The 22,292-nt window shown below is 41.1% G+C and overlaps 2 protein-coding genes across 4 annotated transcripts; one reads left to right on the top strand and one right to left on the bottom strand.

Moving 5' to 3' along the window:
- The first annotated feature begins 1,826 nt into the window (after positions 1-1,826).
- LOC135548837 (CDKN2AIP N-terminal-like protein) lies at positions 1,827-6,354 on the top strand. 2 transcript variants are annotated; one of them, XM_064978818.1, is made up of 3 exons: positions 1,827-2,093; positions 2,237-2,339; positions 3,497-6,354. In XM_064978818.1, exons 1-3 carry the CDS (start codon positions 1,882-1,884, stop codon positions 3,596-3,598), a joined length of 417 nt encoding a protein of 138 aa, XP_064834890.1. In that variant the 5' UTR covers positions 1,827-1,881; the 3' UTR covers positions 3,599-6,354. The 2 variants fall into 2 exon arrangements, with proteins under 2 accessions (XP_064834890.1, XP_064834891.1); XM_064978819.1 differs by lacking the exon at positions 3,497-6,354 and adding an exon at positions 2,518-2,811 and having other exon boundaries at positions 1,829-2,093.
- On the bottom strand, positions 4,543-17,387 carry LOC135548836 (ubiquitin-conjugating enzyme E2 B). 2 transcript variants are annotated; one of them, XM_064978816.1, is made up of 6 exons: positions 17,235-17,387; positions 13,131-13,211; positions 8,088-8,113; positions 7,597-7,686; positions 7,341-7,429; positions 4,543-7,059 (listed from the first exon to the last, which is right to left on the bottom strand). In XM_064978816.1, the coding sequence occupies exons 1-6, from the start codon at positions 17,276-17,278 to the stop codon at positions 6,931-6,933; spliced, it is 459 nt and encodes a 152-aa protein (XP_064834888.1). In that variant the 5' UTR covers positions 17,279-17,387; the 3' UTR covers positions 4,543-6,930. The 2 variants fall into 2 exon arrangements, with proteins under 2 accessions (XP_064834888.1, XP_064834889.1); XM_064978817.1 differs by lacking the exon at positions 13,131-13,211.
- Between the last annotated feature and the right edge of the window lie 4,905 nt (positions 17,388-22,292).

Genomic DNA, 22,292 nt, shown 5'->3' with positions numbered 1-22,292 from the left:
GGTGCTCCTGAAGAGTGAAATTGTGGTGTATAGGCCTTCAGTGACTGGTCATGAGCACCATTTGAACCTTCATCCCTTTTAACAGGGGTTGCCATTCAACACAGGACCCAGATATGTTAAAGGTTAAGAAGGTGGTCTTTATAGCAATGGTGATGAATAGCACTGTCAATGTGGGGAATAGATATAATTATGGATGTGGAGGAACGGTTCCTGGGACTGGTTGACTTCTCAGTGGAGGAGTTGCATGGAGGATTGTCACAAACCATACCACCCTCTCAGGTCATGGATCCTGAGAAGGGAGATATGGAGATTTGAAGGAAGGAAAAAGTGGGAGGTTTTGGTTTTATCAATGTGTTTTTTTTAATAGTTTTATTTTGGGTGGATTAAGTTAGTTTTCCCTGTCACGTATGGGTTTTATTTGTACCTTGTTTTTTTCAACCCCGTCCAGTTGGTGGCGGTAATACACGTTTTGGGGTTGTAATCTGCCATAAAACCCATAGAAGAAGGGCATTTTTTATTGGCGACTGAGTTTTAGCGGATCTTCAAGCAGGCTTTGACGTGCTGGGCCTTACTGTATAAACACAACTTTTCACCTCATAAATGTTTTATATGGAATAATGGGTCGATATTCGATAGAAACAAGATGTTATTTTACCGTAACTGGTTCTCGAAAAACATTATCCTTGTCAGCCAATTAGTTAGTATTAGTGGGAATCTATTTACACTTAGAGAATTTATGGAAAGATACAACTTTAAAGTTTCAAGCAAGGAAAATGACACTTATAAAAGCTATACCTAGTTGGATAAAATATTTACTTCAGAATAATGCATATTTTGTAACATCTCCTATTGCAAGAGATATTGAGGTGAATGGCATAGGTTTACTAGATAATAAATTAAATAATTGCTTAATAAGGTATACTTTCTACAGAAATTCTCTCTCTCTCTTTCTGTGGCAAGTATACCTTAATGAACTATTTTTAAATGTATTATCTAGTAAACCTATGCCATTCACCTAAATATCTCTTTCAATAGATGTTACAAAATATGCATTATTCTGAAGTAAATATTTTATCCCACTTGGAATCGCTTTTATAACAGTGTCATTTTCCTTGCTTGAAACCTTAAAGTCGTTTCTTTCCATATATAGATATAGATATATAGATATAGATATATATAGATATAAATATATAGATGTATATTCTATAAATGCTATATTTAGTTAGGCTTCATCATTTGATGTGAACTGGAGCCATGCTTGGCTCACTCCTGGCTCTCCTTTAAGATTATCCATAAACTACCCATGTAATAGCTTGATTTCTAAATATATACCTGATGTTACAAGTGAATGTATCTATTGAACACATATTGTGTATTTGTTTACATAGTGAGGTGTTCTAGACTGATGTAAAAAATATATATATCTTGGCAACAAAATGCATACCACCATTGAAATTTTGAAAGTTTGACATATTAGTTCACTACACTGATTCCACAATTGAACTCCAGTATGTCATAAATCTATTTTATTTTATTTTATTAGGAAACATTCTCATACACAAACCAACTTTTATGAAAAAAAGGCCTTTTAAAAAAATAAAAAATAAACTGATTTGGAAAACTATTTAGAATCATTAAAACGAAAACAAAACGTATAAACAAATTATTCGCTACATGTCTATATTATTTCTCGGTGTAATCCCTCTGTCTGTTCTGGTTTTTGTGTTTTGCATGTTACTGTTTAATAATAATAAAAAATAAAAACAAGTCTTAGCTGATCTTCATACTGTACTGTCTTTGCTGGGACTTTCGCATGAGCTTCCTGCCTTCCTCTCTGCAAGACACATTTTTGTAGTACGGAAGCGTGCGTTACTTGTCAACATGGCGGAGGTGGAAATCGAGGAATTCATTGAACAAAACAGGCATTTGGCCACGCTTGTAGATACATATCGTGGCATCTCAGAGAGTGAAAAACACTGGAAGGCCAGGAGGGAATTCCTATTCAGAAATATAAACGACTTTGAGGACCCACACATTGACCAGCTGCTAGCATTGTCCATGGTATGGGCCAACAACGTGTTTCTTGGCTGTCGGTGAGTAAACAATAATACACTTCATGTGCATTGACTACCGGTACTTGAAATGTTATTTAGCTAAAATGCCTTCTAACATAGCATCATGTAACTAATGTATGGAATGCAATGTAACTAACTTCTGTTTCTGCATGCTCTCTCAGATACAGTCCAGACCTCCTGGAGAAAATGAAGGAAATGGCTGAAGGAATCGTGGTGGAGGATGCCCCTGTTTTCAAAACCAGAGATGAGATAATGAAAAATCAGGTAAATTCTATTTCATCCCAAAATAATTCCTCATCTTTTTGTCATGTCTTCGACTAGTCCTTCCAACATATTACTTTCTCCTATCCGCTTCATTCAGGTCAGTGATCACAGACACAGAGGCAAGGTAACACTGTTAGGACTCACCACAATAACCATTCTCTCTCTCTCTCTCCTTCAGAAACGATGATTGGAGGACTAGGTCTGTTATGGATGAATTACCTTACTGTTCAACTTTCCTTTTACCAGATGCATAGGATTTTAAAATGTTGTCTTCTTAACATGCAAGCTTATTGTTTTTTTAATTGGCTGTTACAACAAATGTAACATAAGCAATCACTTCTGAAACATTTTATACATTAAAATAATTGTAGTTGATTGGCCTACTTCAATATCTAATGTACTTGACAATGGCCATTATCTGAATAACATGGCTGAGAACATGTTGCAAGAATAAACATTGTCAGGTCAGAAATATGCCATGTGATGATTTACGATTTTTACATAATCTTCTGAGAGCCATGTACCTCACATTCAAATCAAGGGAGGGGTACAGAAAAGGGCTTTCCACGTGGTCTTCACACATTCCTCAGTTCTCCCTAATTATCCCAGAGTGAACTATCCTTGATTCCATGCCTTGCCTCCTTCTCAGAACCTCAGATCTTCTGCTCCAATGTGCTTTCTGAAGTCTATGCTGGTATATGGCCCTGGTGCTTGCCCACTGAGCAGTAAGGGGAACACTGCCCCCTGTCTGCCAGGGAGGATCCAGACCAGTCTGCTCTACTACTAAAATATAAACGCAACATGTAAAGTGTTGGTCCCATGTTTCATGAGCTGAAATAGAAAATCCCAGAAATGTTCCATACGCACAAACAGCTTATTTCTCTCATTTCTCCTTTGCCAAGATAATCCATCCACCTGACAGGTGTGTCATCAAGAAGCTGATTAAACAGCACGATCATTATATAGGTACGTCTTGTGCAGGGGACAATAAAAGGCCACTCTAAAATGTGAAGTTGTCACACAATGCCACAGATGTCTCAAGTTTTGAGGTAGCGTGCAAATTGACATGCTGTGACTGCAGGAATTTCCACCAGAGCTATTACCTGAGAGTTGAATGTTACTTTCTCTACCATAAGCTGCCTCCAATGTCATTTTAGATCATTTGGCAGTACGTCCAACCGGCCTCACAACCGCAGACCACGTGTAACCATGCCAGCCCAGGACCTCCATCTGGCTTCTTCACCTGCAGGATCGTCTGAGACCAGCCACCCAGACAGCTGATGAAACTGGGTTTGCACAAAATATCTCTGCACAAACTGTCAGAAACCGTCTCAGGGAAGCACATCTGGGTGCTCATCGTCCTTACCAGGGTCTTGTTTGGTGTCGTAACCGACTTCAGTGGGCAAATGCTCACCATCGACGGCCACTGGCATGCTGGAGAAGTGTGCTCTTCACGGATGAATCCCGGTTTCAACTGTACCGGGCAGATGGCAGACAGCGTGTATGGCATCGTGTAGACGAGCGGTTTGCCAATGTCAACGTTGTGAACAGAGTGCCCCATGGTGACAGTGGGGTTATGGTATGTGCAGACATAAGCAACGGACAACAAACATAATTGCATTTTATTGATAGCAATTTGAATGCACAGAAATACCGTGACGAGATCCTGAGGCCCATTTTTAAGGTATCTGATCAACATCTGTATTCCCAGTCATGTGAAATCCATAGATTAGGGCCTAATGAATTAATTTCATTGACTGATTTCCTAATATGAACTAACTCAGTAAGATCTTGGGAAATTGTTGCGTTTTGTGTTTATTTTTGTTCAGTATAGTTGTGCAATACATTTTATAGATAAAGGGATAAGTAGGGTATCGTTTGTTAAATGTGTGCATGCTTTTCTCCTTTGAGAAAACCGCTCATTCAAAGGGGTGGACAGATCTCAAAATTCTTCAGCAAAGGACTCCGGTAGGATACTCGTGCTTTCTCAGGGGGAGGCGAGGACACTCCTCTGTTTACCTACTAACTTATTGACACTCTTCAACCACTTATCGGTTTCCGGGTCACAGAGGACTGTCTTTTCCCCCAGTTGCTTGCTACTACCAATCGAGGTTGCAGCGGATGAGGATTATTTAATACAGTCAAAGACAAAACAATTATACATGCCACAGCTGCACTCTTCACAAGAGCTGAAATCAAAATCTCAAAGTCTGAAAAATGTTTTATTTTGTTTACACAGCATATAAGTATACATTGAGTGAATTCACAAAAATGTATAACATATCCCTTCTCCATATAAGGTAAAATAAACCACTTGCCACTATGACCCATCCTGTAAAAAATATATATAGCAAATCAAATGTTATTTATCACATACACATGTTCAGCAGATGTTATTTACCCTAGTAAACATGAAAAATTACTTCCATAATAATGTTGGCAATGGACAGTGTACTCGTTAATACAGTGCATTCGGAAAGTAATCAGACCCTTTGACTTTTTCCACCTCAATCTACACACAACACCCCAATAATGACAAAGCAAAAACAGATGACATTTTTGCAAATTTATGTAAATAAATAAAATTTAAAATTACATAAGTATTCAGACCCTTTACTCAGTACTTTGAAGTACCTTTGGCAGAGATTACAAACTCGAGTCTTATTGGGTATGAAACAACAAGCTTGGCACAGCTGTATTTGGTGATACAGAGCCTCAAGATCTGTCAGGTTGGATGGGGATCGTCGCTGCACAGTTATTTTCTGGTCTCTCCAGAGATGTTCGATCGGGATCAAGTCCCGTCTCTGGCTGGGCCACGCAAGGACGTTCAGAGACTTGTCCCAAAGCCACTCCTGCGTTGTCGTGGCTGTGTGCTTAGGGTCGTTGTCCTTTTGGAAGGTGAACCTTCGCCCCCAGTCTGAGGTCCTGAGCAGGTTTTCATCAAGGCTTCGTTCATCTTTGCCTCGATCCTGACTAGTCTCCCAGTCCCTGCCACTGAAAAACATCCCCACAGCATGATGCTGCCACCATGCCTCACCGTAGGGATTGTGCCAGGTTCCCTCCAGATGTGGCGCTTGGCATTCAGGCCCAAGAATCTTGGTTTCATCAGACCAGAGAATCTTGTTTTTCATGGTCTGAGAGTCCTTCAGGTACCTTTTGGCAAACTCCAAGTGAGTTGTCATGTGCCTTTTACTGAGTGGCTTCTGTCTGGTCACTCTACCATAAAGGCCTGATTGGTGGAGTGCTGCAAAGATGGTTGTCCTTCTGGAAGGTTCTTCCATCTCCACAAAGGAACTCTGGAGCTCTGTCAGAGTGACCATCGGGTTCTTGGCTCGTCTCCCCTAGTTGCTCAGTTTATAGGAAGAGTCTTGGTGGTTCCAAACAAGGCCACTATGTTCTTGGGGACCTTCAATGCTGCATAAATGTTTTGGTACCCTTCCCCCAGATCTGTGCCTCGACACAATCCTGTCTCGGAGCTCTATAGATAATTCTATGGATAATTCCTTTTTGCTCGTACATGCACTGTCAACTGTGGGACCTTACACAAACAGGTGTGCCTTTCCAAATAATTTCCAATCAATTGCATTTACCACAGGTGGACTCCAATCAAGTTGTAGAAACATCTCAAGGATGAGCAATGGAAACAGGATGCACCTGAGCTCAATTACGAGTCTCATACCAAAGGGTCTGAACTACATATATAAAGAGGTATGTTCTTTTAAATACATTTGCTAAAATGTCTAAACCGGTTTTCGCTTTGTCATTATGGGGCATTGGAGGGAATTTAAAAATAAATGTAAAAATTGTAGAATAAGGCTAACAAAATGTGAAAAAGGCTTATAGCAGATGTGTTGTTCAATTACAGGTCCAAACAGTAGGATGTTTGTTGGAGTCAGCCTACTCTCTGTCCATTTTCCTAGATGAGACAAAGTGTCCTCTTTATTACAAGTGCCACTGTACTTAAAGTTCATACAATTAACACATCTTTTGTGTTTCTGACTTAGGTCTTTTTTTTCTTCTTTTTTAAAAATCATCGACAAGCAGAATGCCATAGTTACCTTGATCACTCATCAATAATACTGACTCCATTCAGGGCGGTAATTTGAAACTACTGCCAGGATGGGTGCAAAAGAAATGTCTGTTTTATAGCTGGTCAATTACATTTATGCTACACGACAGACCGTAGAATTTCCCAGAAAATACATTATTTTAACCAAGTCGTCATGTTTAATGGATTTCTACTAATTTGCCGATATGACAAAAATACTCTCAAATGGTTTAAACCAAGAGATGTTAAAAAATAAACTATTCTGTAGAAACTAAACAATAACCGCATCATTCCAACAAAAAAATATATATTACAAATTCTGTTAGCAATAACTTATTTCACATCATGCAATAAAAAAAAACATTGGAACAAGAACACAAGTATCAGATTGAATTTCTTCAAATGTGTTGGCAAGCAAGTGAAAGTCCCTACTTTCTCTTTCTGGTGGCACTTTAGTTCTTCTGATGTCGGCTTATTTTCTTGATGAGGTAAATGACCGATTGAAGCATTTGATAGGAGTGATGGGGGGGTGGGGGAGATGTGTTAGGAGTCTACCCAGCTCTGCTCCACGATGGCAGAAACTCTCTTCTCGTACTCCCGCTTGTTTTCTTGATAGAGCTGTGCAGCCTGGCTGTTGGCTGGACTGTTAGGATTCGGCTCATCCAACAGGGACTGTGAACACAAAAAAAAGAAGTTGTGATTGAATGTACCGGTATGAACGTGTGTAGTTCTTCGACACTACGCTTTTAGTGAGGTGTCTGAGTCTTACATACAGTATATCCAGGAGCAGAAATAACACGACAATGCTACATTACAACAAAGGTCATACAGAGCATACTGCAAAACAGAAATTAAGTACACTACATAAAGAACCTGTGTTGCATTTGTAAAATGCACAAAGACAAAGTCGTCTCATGATGTCAGACTGATGGAGGGGAGGATTACAAACCTACCTGGATAGACGTCAAAATGGATGACACATCATATGTGGGGCTCCAACGATTCTGAAGGATGTCTAAACATATGCTTCCATCTGCATAGACTGCAAGATCAAAAGGATTGTTTTCATGTCAAAGAAAGATGTATACACAATCACATGACACAGAATAGCTTACTCGCTGGAAGAGCTAAATGCTGAAAAGTTCATACCAAGTTCACGTGACCAAAGTATTTAGGACATCTCGAATGTGTCCATAGGGACTCTCTTACCATTTGGGTGAAACATTTTGGAGATAAATCGAACCGTGGGTGGCTTGTTAGGGTACTCTTCTGAAAATTCTATCACAAGTTTAAACGTTCCTGCAGAGAGAGAGAGAGACAATTAGTGTTACTAAAAAGAAACAGCCGTTCCTCATGAATCAAACGAAACCTTTATGGAGGGGAGAAAGAAAAGTGGTCCACCCCACAGCTAACAGTCTGTCACATGACTAATATAAGCCTGAATATGAAGGCTGACTCAGCACTTTCTCCAGATTCCACACAGCATAATTAAAGGAGGCGGAGTCATGCACCTGTTCAAACCGATCACACTTCGGAATACCAAGACTCTCTTTGCTCTTGGCTAGCATGACTGGAAAAAGTAAGAAAGCCAAGTTCATTGTTTTCAACCAGTTCATGGGTTGCAGTAGTGTTATGATAAACTGATGATTTACATTCCTGTAAGCCAACTCAAACTGAATTAGACATTTTTTTTATCTTACCATCCTCAAATGGTGTACCCACAGGCCTGCAAATAAAGAGAGGAACAATTACTTGTACTGTAACAAGCTCATATCTAGTAATTAGACCCCGACTAACAAAACAAATATATTGCCCCAATGGGGAATATTTAAGATAAATAAAGTTAATTTCAGTTAAGAGTAATTAACACAATGCTTAGGATATTTATGTGTTTCCCTTTTATGTAATACATATGTTTTCAAGTGTTTGATTTGTGAAACATTTGCGTCAAGAGTTGGTCACTATGCATACTTGATGCTGTATGTTATGTATTAAGCTCATACTTAATGCTATATGTTATGTATTAAATCAAACTTTATATGTCACATGTGCCGAATACAACAAGTGTAGACTATACCGTGAAATGCTTACTTACAAGCCCTTAACCAACAGTGCAGTTAAAAAATAAGAAATGATTTACCAAGTAGACTAAAATAAAAAGTAACACAATAAGAATAATGAGGCTATATACAGGGGGCACCGGTACCGAGCCAGTGCGCATGGGTACAGGTTAGTTGAGGTTACCTGCATATTTAGGTGGGGGCGTAGTGACTATGGCTAGGTAACAAACCAACAGAGAGTAGCAGCGGGGGGGGGGGTCAATGTAAATTGTCCGGTGGCGATTTTATGAATTGTTCAGCAGTCTAATGGCTTGGGTGTAGAAGCTGTTGAGGAGACTTTTGGTCCTATACTTGGAGCTCCGGTACCACTTGCTGTCCGGTAGCAGAGGAAAGTCTATAACTTGGGTGACTGGAGTCATATTGGATAGGCAATCACTTAAATGAAACTACAAACCTCAGATTTCCCACTTCCTGGTTGGATTTGTCTCAGGTTTACGCCTGCCATATGAGTTCTGTTATACTCACAGACGCCCTGTAATTTCACTGGCTGTTGGCGTGGTGGGACGCTAGAGTCCCGAACAATCACAGAGAGGTTAAGTATTTTATCGAATGGGTGGCAACCCTAAATCTAAATACTGCTGTTACATTGTACAACCTTCAATGTTATGTCAAATTCTGGCAAATTAATTACGGTCTTTGTTAGGAAGAAATAGTCTTCACACAGTTCGCAACGAGCCAGGCGGCCCAAACTGTTGCATATACCCTGACTCTGCTTGCACTGAATGCAAGAGAAGAAACAATTTCCCTTGTTAATATGAATTTCTTTTTACTAAATATGCAGGTTTAAAAATATATACTTGTGTATTGATTTTAAGAATGGCATTGATGTTTATGGTTATGTTCATTGGTGCAACAAATGTGCTTTTTTCACAAATGCGCCTTTGTTAAATCATCACCCATTTGGCGAAGTAGGCTGTGATTCGATTATAAATTAACCGGCACTGCGTTGATTATATGCAACACAGGACAAGCTAGTTAAACTAGTAATATCAACCATGTGTAGTTAACCTGTTGCGACTCTAGGGGCAGTATTTTTGAAGAAAAAACCGTTCCCGTTTTAAAATGGGATATTTGGTCAGGACAAGATGCTAAAATATGCATATAATTGACAGCTTTGGATAGAAAACACTAACGTTTCCAAAACTTTAAAGATATTGTCTGTGTGTATAACAGAACTGATGTTGCAGGGAAAGCCTGAGAAAAATCCAATCCGGAAGTGCCCCAGGTTTTGAAAGCGCTGCGTTCTAATGTGTCCCCATTGAGCTGTGAATGTGCCATCAACAAGCTTTCTACGTATTCCCCAAGGTGTCTACAGCATTGTGACGTAGTTTTACGCATCTATGTTGAAGAATAGCCGTAGGCGGCCACATTGCGTAAGTGGTCACATGGTGGCTCCGAGAGAGATTCTCGCGTAAAGTACAGAGGTAGCCATTACTCCAATCGGTCCTAAGAAAAAACGAATTGTCCCGACGGATATATTATCAAATAGATATTAGAAAAACACCTTGAGGATTGATTAAAAACAACGTTTGCCATGTTTCTGTCGATATTATGGAGCTAATTTGGAATATTTTTCGCCTTTTTCGTGACTGCAATTTCCGGGCGATTTCTCAGCCAAACGCGAAGAACAAACGGAGCTGTAAAGCATATTTAGAAAATCCGAGATGACAGGGTGATTAACAAAAGACTAAGCTGTGTTCCAATATATTTCACTTGGGATTTTCATGAATAGGAAGATTTTCTAGGAAGATTTATGTCCGTTGCGTTATGCTAATTAGTGTCAGGCGATGATTTTGCTCCCGGACCCGGGTTTGAGAGTCACAAGAAGTTAGTGATTATGTTAAGATTGTTTTTATAAGATAAGTTTAATGCTAGCTAGCAACTTACCTTGGCTCCTTGCTGCACTCGCGTAACAGGTGGTCAGCCTGCCACGCAGTCTCCTCGTGGATTGTGATGTAATCGGTCACAATCAGCGTCCAAAAATGCCAATTACAGACTGTTATGAAAACTTGAAAATCGGCCCTAATTAAAATCGGCCTTGCCGATTAATCAGTCGACCTCTACTTGAATCTCTCGACCCGCTCCACTACAGCCCCGTCGATGTTAATGGGGGCCTTGTTGTCCTGGCACCACACTGCCAGTTCTCTGACCTCCTCCCTATAGGCCATCTCATCGTTGTCAGTGATCAGGCCTATCACTGTTGTGTCAACAGCAAACTTAATGATAGTGTTGGGAGTCGCGTTTGGCCATGCAGGGCACACAGGAGGGGACAACGTACACACCCCTGAGGGGCCCCAGTGTTAAGGATCAGCGTGGCAGCGTGTTGTTGCCTACTGTTACCACTTGGGGGCAGCCCGTCATAAGGTCCAGGATCCAGTTGCAGAGAGGGGCGTTTAGTCCCAGAGTCCTTAGCTTAGTGATGAGCTTCGTGGGCACTATAGTGTTGAATGCTGAGCTGTAATCAATGGACAGCATTCTCACATAGGTGTTCCTTTTGTCCAGGTGAGAAAGGGCATTGTGGAGTATGATTGAGATTGCGTCACCTGCGGATCTGTTGGGGTGGAATGTGAATTGGAGTGGGTCTAGGGTTTCCAAGAGGATGCTGTTGATGTGAGTTATGACCGGCCTTTCAAAACACTTCATGGCTACCGACGTGAGTGCCACAGGGCGGTAATCAATTAGGCAGGTTACCTTCGCTTCCTTGGGCACAGGTACTATTATGGTGGTCTACTTGAAACATGCAGGGATTACAGACTCAGTCAGGAAGAGGTTGAAAATGTCAGTGAAGACACTTGACAGTTGGTCCGCGCATGCTTTGAGTACACGTCCTGGTAATCCATCTGGCCCAGCGGCTTTGTGAATGTTGACCTGTTTAAAGGTTTTGTTCACATCGGCTACCGAGAGTGTTATCACACAGTCATCCAGAACAGCTGGTGCTCTCCTGCATGCTTCAGTGTTGCTTGCCTCGAAGCTAGCATGAAAGGCATTTAGCTCGTCTGGTAGGCTCACGTCACTGGGCAGCTCACGTCTGGGTTTCCCTTTGTAGTCCGTAATAGTTTTCAAGCCCTGCCACATCCGACAAGTGTCAGAGCCAGTGTAGTAGGATTCAATCTTAATCCTGTATTGACACTTTGCTTGTTTATTAAACTCATACTTGATGCTGTATGTTATGTATTAAACTCATATTTGTTGATAGTGATTGACGTCAGACTGGAGGTACACTGATATTAATGACTGTATGAACATTATGTGATTCTGTAGCAGCTGGCAAAAAGTCTGTCTTTTGTTGTGACTTTGAACAAGCCTCTCTGGCTGTTGAGAATGGCTTACCAAGAAAAACTTCCAAAAGGACTAATTTGAGGCTAAAAGGAGTTGGAGCACTCAACAAAAAAGGCAGAGATGCATTTATTTTTGTTCCCCCCCCTCCCAGCTGTTGTTTAGAGAACATTGGTGCTGTGATATTAGAATATAAGGGCTTCCTTCATACTGCAAACAGACACAAAATAACAGTATCCACGAGTTTATCTACTTCCCCAGAGTCAGATTAAAAGGCCTCATTGCCAAAAGCCAAAAGTATCCCTTTAAAGAAGGCAAATTAGAAATTTGTCTTAGCCTCTGCTCTAGAGATGGTCACCCTGAATTATTGTAATAAATTTAAATTATTTTGATTGATATGATCAACGCCTGCTCTCACTTTTGTTCACCAGGAGACGCTCTTTACACCATCCTTATAACAAATAGAATTTTGATACAGACTATTAAATAGCACATTGCATTACAAAGAAGTTTAATATATGATGTGGCTGTTCCATTGTGATGATTGTTTTAATCCTGTTTGGACCTCAAGGACCCTAATAAATACAAATAATGAGTATGACTATGCAATACATTCCAGATTTCAGATACATTTATTTTGTTAATTGGAAATGGGAATATTTGTGTGACAAATAGCCTCCACAGTTCAACAATTACATGTCACCATCTAAACTAACCCCCAGCCAACACACACCTCTGGCTCCCACTCTGACAGTAGCCTAAAACCACAGCTCAATTTGCCCATATCCACATGGTCCTGATGCCCATGCCAGGATGATCACACTGGCACAGTAATTTTTATTTTTATGCGTTATTTTACCAGGTAAGTTGACTGAGAACACGTTCTCATTTGCAGCAACGACCTGGGGAATAGTTACAGGGGAGAGGAGGGTGGGATGAATGAGACAATTATAAACTGGGGATTATTAGGTGACCGTGATGGTTTGAGGGCCAGATTGGGAATTTAGCCAGGACACCGGGGTTAACACCCCTGCTCTTACGATAAGTGCCATGGGATCTTTAATGACCTCAGAAAGTCAGGACACCCGTTTAACATCCCACCCAAAAGACAGCACCCTACACAGGGCAGTGTCCCCAATCACTGCCCTGGGGCATTGGGATATTTTTTTTTAGACCAGAGGAAAGAGTGCCTCCTACTGGCCCTCCAACACCACTTCCAGCAGCATCTGGTCTCCCATCGAGGGACTGGCCAGGACCAACCCTGCTTAGCTTCATAAGCAAGCCAGCAGTGGTATGCAGGGTGGTATGCTGCTGGCAAAATAACAAGGGTGGCTTTAGAACACTCACCCAAAAATAACAGCATTCCACATCATGATGTTATTCTCTGATGGAGCACCACTCACGCCAGTTGGGGGGTCTTCTTGAAGTCTGAGGACAGAAAAACCGAGAGGAAACAATAGAATGAAACCTAAACCTTGGCCCGACGACTGGTTTTCTAAACATCAAAAATATTTTGGAGCAAACAAGACGACAAGTGTGCATCCTATTAAACTGAAAGTGTTATTGCTTGTTTGCAAAACAACAGCCATGCATGACAATCACTCTAGAATCCAGAGTCCACTGTGGGCTTCAACATACAAAACAACCCAAACCATAATGGCATTATTACAACCTTAAATATCGGTCCTCCTTGCCGCTTATTATCACCAAACCCCAGTGTTCTCTGGTAACTCTAAATCCAGCAGTACCATTCCAAAGCGCACTGCAATAAATTTTAAAAAACAACTTCAACAGCTTACCTTCACGCACCAGGTGAGACTTGTTTTTTTGTAGATCCAACTACAAGTCTCTACAGAGAACACCACTGACCCCATTTACTGTAATCCCCGTGTCAACGAAAAGGCTACTACATGGTGCTGTTACCAATTGTGAGTCCCATTTGAATCATCACTGTTCCCTGCAAGTCCAATAAAAAGCATGAGCTGGCGCACACCCAGAGAACATTATTTAGTGTAGATGTTTTGACTAACTGCGAATAAACTGTAAGCTATAAAAACAAAGAGCTGCACCTCAAAGTCATTTGTTTGGTAAAAACCACCAACGTTTGTTTCGACATCACTGTGCCTTCGTCAGGGTAATGTCATGAATGCTTGAGCCAGGTTATGTAGACAAACAATCTACTAATTGCACTGTTTGTCTACATAACCTAGTGATGATGAAACATTGGTGTTTTTTTTAACCAGTAAATGACTAAAGGTATATACACTGCTCAAAAAAATAAAGGGAACACTAAAATAACACATCCTAGATCTGAATGAATGAAATATTCTTATTAAATACTTTTCTTTACATAGTTGAATGTGCTGATAACAAAATCACACAAAAATGATCAAAGGAAATCAAATTTATCAACCCATAGAGGTCTGGATTTAGAGTCACACAAAATTAAAGTGGAAAACCACACTACAGGCTGATCCAACTTTGATGTAATGTCCTTAAAACAAGTAAAAATGAGGCTCAGTAGTGTGTGTGGCCTCCACGTGCCTGTATGACCTCTCTACAACGCCTGGGCATGCTCCTGATGAGGTGGCGGATGGTCTCCTGAGATATCTCCTCCCAGACCTGGACTAAAGCATCCGCCAACTCCTGGACAGTCTGTGGTGCAACGTGGCGTTGGTGGATGGAGAGAGACATGATGTCCCAGATGTGCTCAATTGGATTCAGGTCTGGGGAACGGGCGGACCAGTCCATAGCACCAATGCCTTCCTCTTGCAGAAACTGCTGACACACTCCAGCCACGAGGTCTAGCATTAGGAGGAACCCAGGGCCAGCCGCACCAGCATATGGTCTCACAAGGGGTCTGAGGATCTCATCTCGGTACCTAATGGCAGTCAGGCTACCTCTGGCGAGCACATGTACGGCACCCCAAAGAAGGGCTGTGCGGTCCCCCAAAGAAATGCCACCCCACACCATGACTGACCCACCGCCAAACCGGAGGTTTGCTGGAGGATGTTGGAGGATGTTGCAGGCAGCAGAACGTTCTTCACGACTCCAGACTCTATCACATGTGCTCAGTGTGAACCTGCTTTCATCTGTGAAGAGCACAGGGCGCCAGTGGCGAATTTGCCAATCTTGGTGTTCTCTAGCAAATACCAAACGTCCTGCACGGTGTTGGGCTGTAAGCACAACCCCCACCTGTGGACGTCAGGCCCTCATACCACCCTCATGGAGTCTGTTTCTGACCGTTTGAGCAGACACATGCACATTTCTGGCCTGCTTAAGGTAATTTTGCAGGGCTCTGGCAGTGCTCCTCCTGCTCCTCCTTGCACAAAAGCGGCGGTAGTGGTCCTGCTGCTGGGTTATTGCCCTCCTATGGCCTCCTCCACATCTCATGATGTACTGGCCTGTCTCCTGGTAGCGCCTCCATGCTCTGGACACTACGCTGACAGACACAGCAAACCTTCTTGCCACAGCTCGCATTGATGTCCCATCCTGGATGAGCTGCACTACCTGAGCCACTTGTGTGGGTTGTAGACTCCGTCTCATGGTATCACTAGAGTGAAAGCACCGCCAGCATTCAAAAGTGACCAAAACATCAGCCAGGAAGCACAGGAACTGAGAAGTGGTCTGTGGTCACCACCTGCAGAACCACTCCTTTATTGGGGGTGTCTTGCTAATTGCCTATAATTTCCACCTGTTGTCTATTCAATTTGCACAACAGCATGTGAAATTTATTGTCAATCAGTGTTGCTTCCCAAGTGGACAGTTTGATTTCACAGAAGTGTGATTGACTTGGAGTTACATTGCGTTGTTTAAGTGTTCCCTTTATTTTTTTGAGCAGTGTATATATGGAGTAGAGGTCGACCGATTATGATTTTTCAATGCCGATACCGATTATTGGAGGACCAAAAAAGTCGATACCGATTAAATCGGCAGATATTTTTGATTTATTTGTAATAATGACAACAATACTGAATTAACACTTATTTTAACTTAATATAATACATCAATAAAATTACTTTAGCCTCATAAATAATGAAACATGTTCAATTTGGTTTAAATAATTCAAGATTGAATCCCCCGAGCTGACAAGGTGAAAATTTGTCGTCCTGCCCCTGAACGAGGCAGTTAACCCACTGTTCCTAGGCCGTCATTGAAAATCAGAATGTGTTCTTAACTGACTTGCCTAGTTAAATAAAGATTAAATAAAGTTGATTTTTTTAAATACCGACTTCCGATTGTTATGAAAATTGTTATGAAGACTTGAAATCGGCCCTAATTAAATCGGCCATTCCGATTAATCTGTCAACCTCTAATACGGGGTGTGCGACTCTTTTTCGGAAATATTGATGTTGCCAACCAGATACTTGCTGTGTGACGTAGACTACAAATAGACTAACTAATAAAATATCTTATGAACAATGTATGTCTAAAATAGGTGTTGTGTGAGACTGAATTAAACTAAGCATTTACCAAAGTCACAATGCTTATCAAGAAATGCTCCATTGGTCTATTTTACACACAAGGACAGTTGATGGCAGAGGAAGCCAGGTAGAGTAGGAATAGAGATGTGACAAATGATACAATTCTGAAAGTTTAAACTGCCATTTATAAAAATATGTTTTCCGTTAAAACGATAGCAAAACATCCATGTGAAATCACAATTCACCTGCGATGCTGCCAGCAACGGCTTGGGTCTCACGGTGTCCCTTTCAGATGGTTAAGCATCGCACCTGTACCTCAATTCGACCTCGCAAAGTTTGTATTTCCTTCTCAAAGTATTGCAATACAAGACTTCACTGCTGTCGCTTGCCGTTCTCTGCCATTTGTCCTACTGTTATTAACAACAATGACACATACGTGGAGAGTCAACTCCCGGTGTCGACGGACATTTCTGAGTGTCAAGATTCAGCTTGGACTCGACTCCTAGGATTCAGTCTTTCAGTTAGTGGTGGCCAAAGTTAAATGCCATTCCAAACTTCAGTTATTAAATAACGAAATCATGGACTACAGTTTATCCTGGCCCATAGACTACTTTCAGGGTGAGGAACCATATAACATCAAGTTGTACTATTAGTAACTACTCCTTTAACTTAGATAGCTAGCTAAATAAAAGTATATTTGGCTAGCTAGCTACACATGTTGATGAATAAAAACAAGTTAACTGGCTAGTAGCACATCTGTGTGGCTCTAGCATGCTGGCTAACTGAAGCAACATTGTTACATCTTACTAGCTAGGTACCAGACAATACAACGTGGCTAGGTATTAAATTAATGACTGGCTCATTGATAGCTAGCTACAGCCAACTCTGCACTGTACACGCCTCAAATTAACGGTACTGTCAGCTAACTAGAGCCAAGTGTCTAGCTAGCTTCCAGCAAGCGTTACTGTAGTTAGATAACGTTAGCTAGCTAAATACAAAAAAACGCAGAGCTAAAACACTGCATTACCTTTTGAAATCTCTCATAAGTCGTCTTCTAGCGGGAGTAGACATGATTCAAAGCGTAAGAACGTAGAATTTGATCATACAAATATATCGAAACAGTGTTATTATGGGGTAAATCTTTCGTCTGTGCTTTTCTCTTCTTCTCGACACAACTACAGTGACGTCATGTACCTCCACAGGGGGGAAACCGCAAGGACATTGGATTGGAACAGTGCACTTTCTCGATGCGTGGTGTAAATGTCATCAAATGAACACACTTTTCCCAAAATGTGAACACTGCATGCAATTTCTACGACACCTTAACTTGGTTAGTATTCAAACCTTTAGACATATGGGTTGTCACACCAGGTCTCAGGGATGTCTAGCCCAATAAATGGCCAAATGAGCCTTTGTTACTCCTTATAGTCCATGGACCTTACATGTTCTGTTCAGAGGCAAATTGGTTCTGGAAGCCAAAACAGGCAAATATTACATGTAAACTAAAAATCATTTTTCAATTGTGGTCCAGTTATAGAAACATAAAGCCCTTTACTTTCATATCACATCAAAATAATAGTACAAATGCTGTATATACACTTACTGTACACTGTTTTAATGCAGTTACAGCCAACAGTGTTCTTTGATAACACTTGTATGGCATCCTTTGTGCGTTTACACGCAGGTGTTAAGAGACAATGATAGATAATTAACACAGATATTCCACTGTGTTTTCAGTAAACAAGCGCTGTAACATGTAAAAAAAAACTAAACCTATAAAGGTGTGTAGTAATTTAAACTTCCGTTTTTTTATGATTTCTCACTGTTATGAAATATACCTTATGTTTCCAAAACCATAATGCAAGCCATGCGTTTTACTGGCCAGAAGATACTATTGTCAAGGGGCACTATAGATAGTAAGCATATAGGAATGGCAAACTGGAAATTCCTTTGGTCTCTGACTTACTGAGTTAGCTTGGTAAATCAGCTTTTGGTTTTCTTGGTTTAAGGATTCTAGCTTTAGATGCTTGCACTAACTGTAAATTCATCTGAAAAAGATTGTCTGCTACTAAAGTATTACTAAAATGTAAATGTGTGGGCATCGATGTTTGGAAATGTGGACTTGATAACATCGGATGCCTCTAATGTTGTGGATGTATTTCAGATAACTGACTACACACTGGCTTAATCAAACTGTTGTCCATTCTTCCAAGGGAGCACAGATATCCCAAAGCTTTTCTGATATCAATAGGGCAACAAGCCTGCTAGGATTTCACCATTGTTGAAAAGTAGGTCACGCAGAGACAAAAAGGCAGTGTAAGACTGCATCCCAAATGGCTCCCTATTCTCTTTTGCCCGTTCTGGTCAAATGTAGTGCACTAGAGAAAAGGGTGCTATTTGGGACGCATCCTCATTTTTTCCCTGGCTCCCCGATGAATTAGTTATTCTCATTTTGTCCTTCGGTGCTTTCATTGGGATAACTAACCTGGTGGAGATACATAGGCCTAGTACTGTGAGAGAGAGAGAAGTGGTCCCCTCTATATTAGTCGTTTATCAGGTTCAATCTGTGGTTTATTAAACCTCTGTGGTGGAACGGGATACTAAGGCTATTTGACTCTCTAATCAGCCCCAGTGTGTTCCTCTCTGTCTCCGCTGAGAGTGGCTCTCTGGAGGGCGCTAATGGCAGCGTGTCAGTGAAGATGGAAGCCAATAGCCACAGTGGCAGGTAGGTAGGGACGTGAAGAGGTCTCCATCACTCATCCTCCCAGCAGACTAAAAAAGCTATTTACAACACTCTGTGTGTCACCCTAATGATTCATTACACTCCATAGTGCTGTGATGGCTGCCACCACGCTGAGTGCAGGGGATGTAACCAGTGCCATGTACTGTCTATCAGTGCTAATCAGAAGGGAAGCTATGTGTTTGTACAGCTACTATCTCATTATAGTGGTGTTGTTTTACTCCTGTGTGATGGTCATAATTGGATTATGGAATGAGATGACCTTATGGAATGATGGCTCCCCTTCTATTCTCTGTTATGTAATGGCTGCTTTCAGTTCACCTATTGACTGTCATTAAAGTGTGTGTAAGGTAAAACTAAGTACAGTAAATTGACACACAATTGCGTGTTTTGTCATGATCGGGCCTTTGACTCGCCATCAGCAGGACCTGTACTTCCAGAACCCTATCTTTGCCGTGGCCAGTCTCTGCTAGGTGCAGCTCCTCAGGGACCCCAGGAAGAAGTACAACAAACTCCACCCCTTAGTTGCTGAAATAGTGGATGTAAGTCTGCAGAGAGATAGTCAAGAATGTGTATGGAGTGGGACAGGAGTTTTTCCCTGACTACGTCACCAGGAAAAAAAGGGATTTTCCATGACGGGTCACAAGGTCTGGAAAAACTCCTGGGCCTAACCATTTGGTTTGCGTTGGTTGTTTACTTTCACAGTGACGGTCTCCTTGTTTTCAGACATGCCTATAGATCGATCCTGCTGACATGGAAGCACAGATTCAACTACAAAGACCAGGGAGCTTTTCGAAAGCCTCATAAATAAGGGCAGTGATTGGTACACATGTAACAATAACAAATCAGACATTGACTATATCTTTAAGCATGTTCAAGTTAATAATGATGCTGTGGATTATGTATTAAACCACACAGACACATCGAACATACAGCCATCCTTCTGAACTGAGCAACAGGACAGGAATGAAACTGCTTAGGGATGTTACCATGAGGCCGTTGGTGATTCAATGGCTGTGATGGAAGAAAACTGAGGATGGATCAACAACATTGTAATGACTCCACAATAATGACTTACGACAAAGTGAAAGGAATGATACAAATTTACAGAATACAAAAAATGTCAAAACATGCATCTTGCATGAAACAAGACACGAAAGTAATACTGAAGAAAAAAGGAATACACTTTTTGGCCTAAATGCAAAGCTTTATGTTCAGGGACAATCCAACACAACACATTACTGTGTAAATGCCTCCTTATTTTAAAGGATGGTGGTGGCTGCATCATGGTATGGGTTTGCTTGACATCTGCAAACTAATGGGGAGTCTTGTAGGATAAAAGGAAACAGATGGTGTTAAGCATAGACAAAATTCTAGAGAAAAAACCCACGTCAGTCTGCTTTATACCAGACACTCAGAGAGGAATTCACCATTCAGCAGGATAATAACCAAAATCCCAATGCCAAAGTTGCTTACCAAGTTGCTTACCAGGAAGACAGTGAATGTTCCTGAGGGGCCAATAATTCCAGGTTGTAAGGCAGCAAAATATGAAAAATACCAAGGGGGTGAATACTTTCACAAGCCACTGTACGTCTGCAACAGCTATATTTTAGTCATTTAATTTCTATTAATCTTTCAAAAATGTTTTCAAAAATTCTTCCACTTTTTGTTCCACATTGTTAATAAATAAATAAATATATATATATATATACACACACACAGTCGAAGTCGGAAGTTTACATACACCTCAGACAAATACATTTAAACTTGGTTTTTCACAATTCCTGTCATTTAATAGTAGTACAATTCCCTGTATTAGGTCAGTTAGGATCACCACTTTATTTTAAGAATGTAAAATGTCAGAATAATAGTAGAGAGAATAATTTATTTCAGATTGAATTTATTTCATCACATTCCCAGTGGGTCAGAAGTTTACATACATTTAATTAATATTTGGTAGCATTGCCTTTAAATTGTTCAACTTGGGTCAAATGTTTCGGATAGCCTTCCACAAGGTTCCCACAATAAATTTTGGCCCATTCCTCCTGACATAGTTGGTGTGTCACGTTCTGACTTTAGTTCTTTTGTTATGTCTTTGTTTTAGTATGGTCAGGGCGTGAGTTGGGTGGGTTTGGGGATTTCTGTGTTTGGCCTGGTATGGTTCTCAAAGGCAGCTGTCAATCGTTGTTCTTGATTGAGAACCATATTTCCGTAGCCTGGTTTCACTTTTGAGTTGTGGGTGATTATATTCCATGTCAGTGTTTGTTCCACATGGGACTGTTTCGTTTATTCACGTTGTTATTTTGTATTTTAGTGTTCAGGCAAATAAACATGATGAACACTTACCCCGCTGCGCATTGGTCCTCCGATCCTTCCTACTACTCCTCTTCATCAGAAGAGGAGGAGGACAATCGTTACATGGTGTAACTGAGTCAGGTTTCTAGGTCTCCTTGCTCGCACACGCTTTTTCAGTTCTGCCCACAAATTTTGTATAGGATGAGGTCAGGGCTTTGTGATGGCCACTCCAATACCTTGACTTTGTTGTCCTTAAGCCATTTTACCACAACTTTGGAAGTATGCTTGGGGTCATTGTCCATTTGGAAGACCCACCTGTGACCAAGCTTTAACTTCCTGACTGATGTCTTGATGTTGCTTCAATATATCCACATAATTTTCCATCCTCATGTTGCCATCTATTTTGTGAAGTGCACCAGTCCCTCCTGCAGCAAAGCACCCTCACAACATGATGCTGCCACCCCCGTTCTTCATAGTTGGGTTGGTGTTCCCCGGCTTGCAATCCTCCCTCTTTTTCCTCCAAACATAATGATGGTCATTATGGCCAAACAGGTCTATTTTTGTTTTATCAGACCAGAGGACATTTCTCCCAAATGTACGATCTTTGTCCCCATGAGCAGTTGCAAACCGTAGTCTGGCTTTTTTATGGCGGTTTTGGAGCAGTGGCTTCTTCCTTGATGAGCGGCCTTTCAGGTTATGTCAATATAGGACTCGTTTAACTCTGGATATAGATACTTTTGTACCTGTTTCCTCCAGCATCTTTCGAAGGTCCTTTGCTGTTTTTGGGGGGATTGATTTGCACTTTTCACAATGAAGTACATTCATCTCTAGGAGACAGAACGTGTCTCCTTCCTGAGTGCTATGACGGCTGTGTGGTCCCATGGTGTTTATACTTGCATACTATTGTTTATACAGATGAACATGGTACCTTCAGGCATTTTGAAATTGCTCCCATGGATGAACCAGACTTGTGGAGTTCTACACATTTATTACTGAGGTCTTGGCTGATTTCTTTTGATTTTCCCATGATGTCAAGCAAAGAGGCACTGA

The sequence above is a fragment of the Oncorhynchus masou genome, chromosome 11, assembly GCF_036934945.1.
Source record: "Oncorhynchus masou masou isolate Uvic2021 chromosome 11, UVic_Omas_1.1, whole genome shotgun sequence".
Lineage (NCBI taxonomy): Eukaryota > Metazoa > Chordata > Actinopteri > Salmoniformes > Salmonidae > Oncorhynchus > Oncorhynchus masou.
This window is presented reverse-complemented; position numbering and strand designations above follow the sequence as displayed.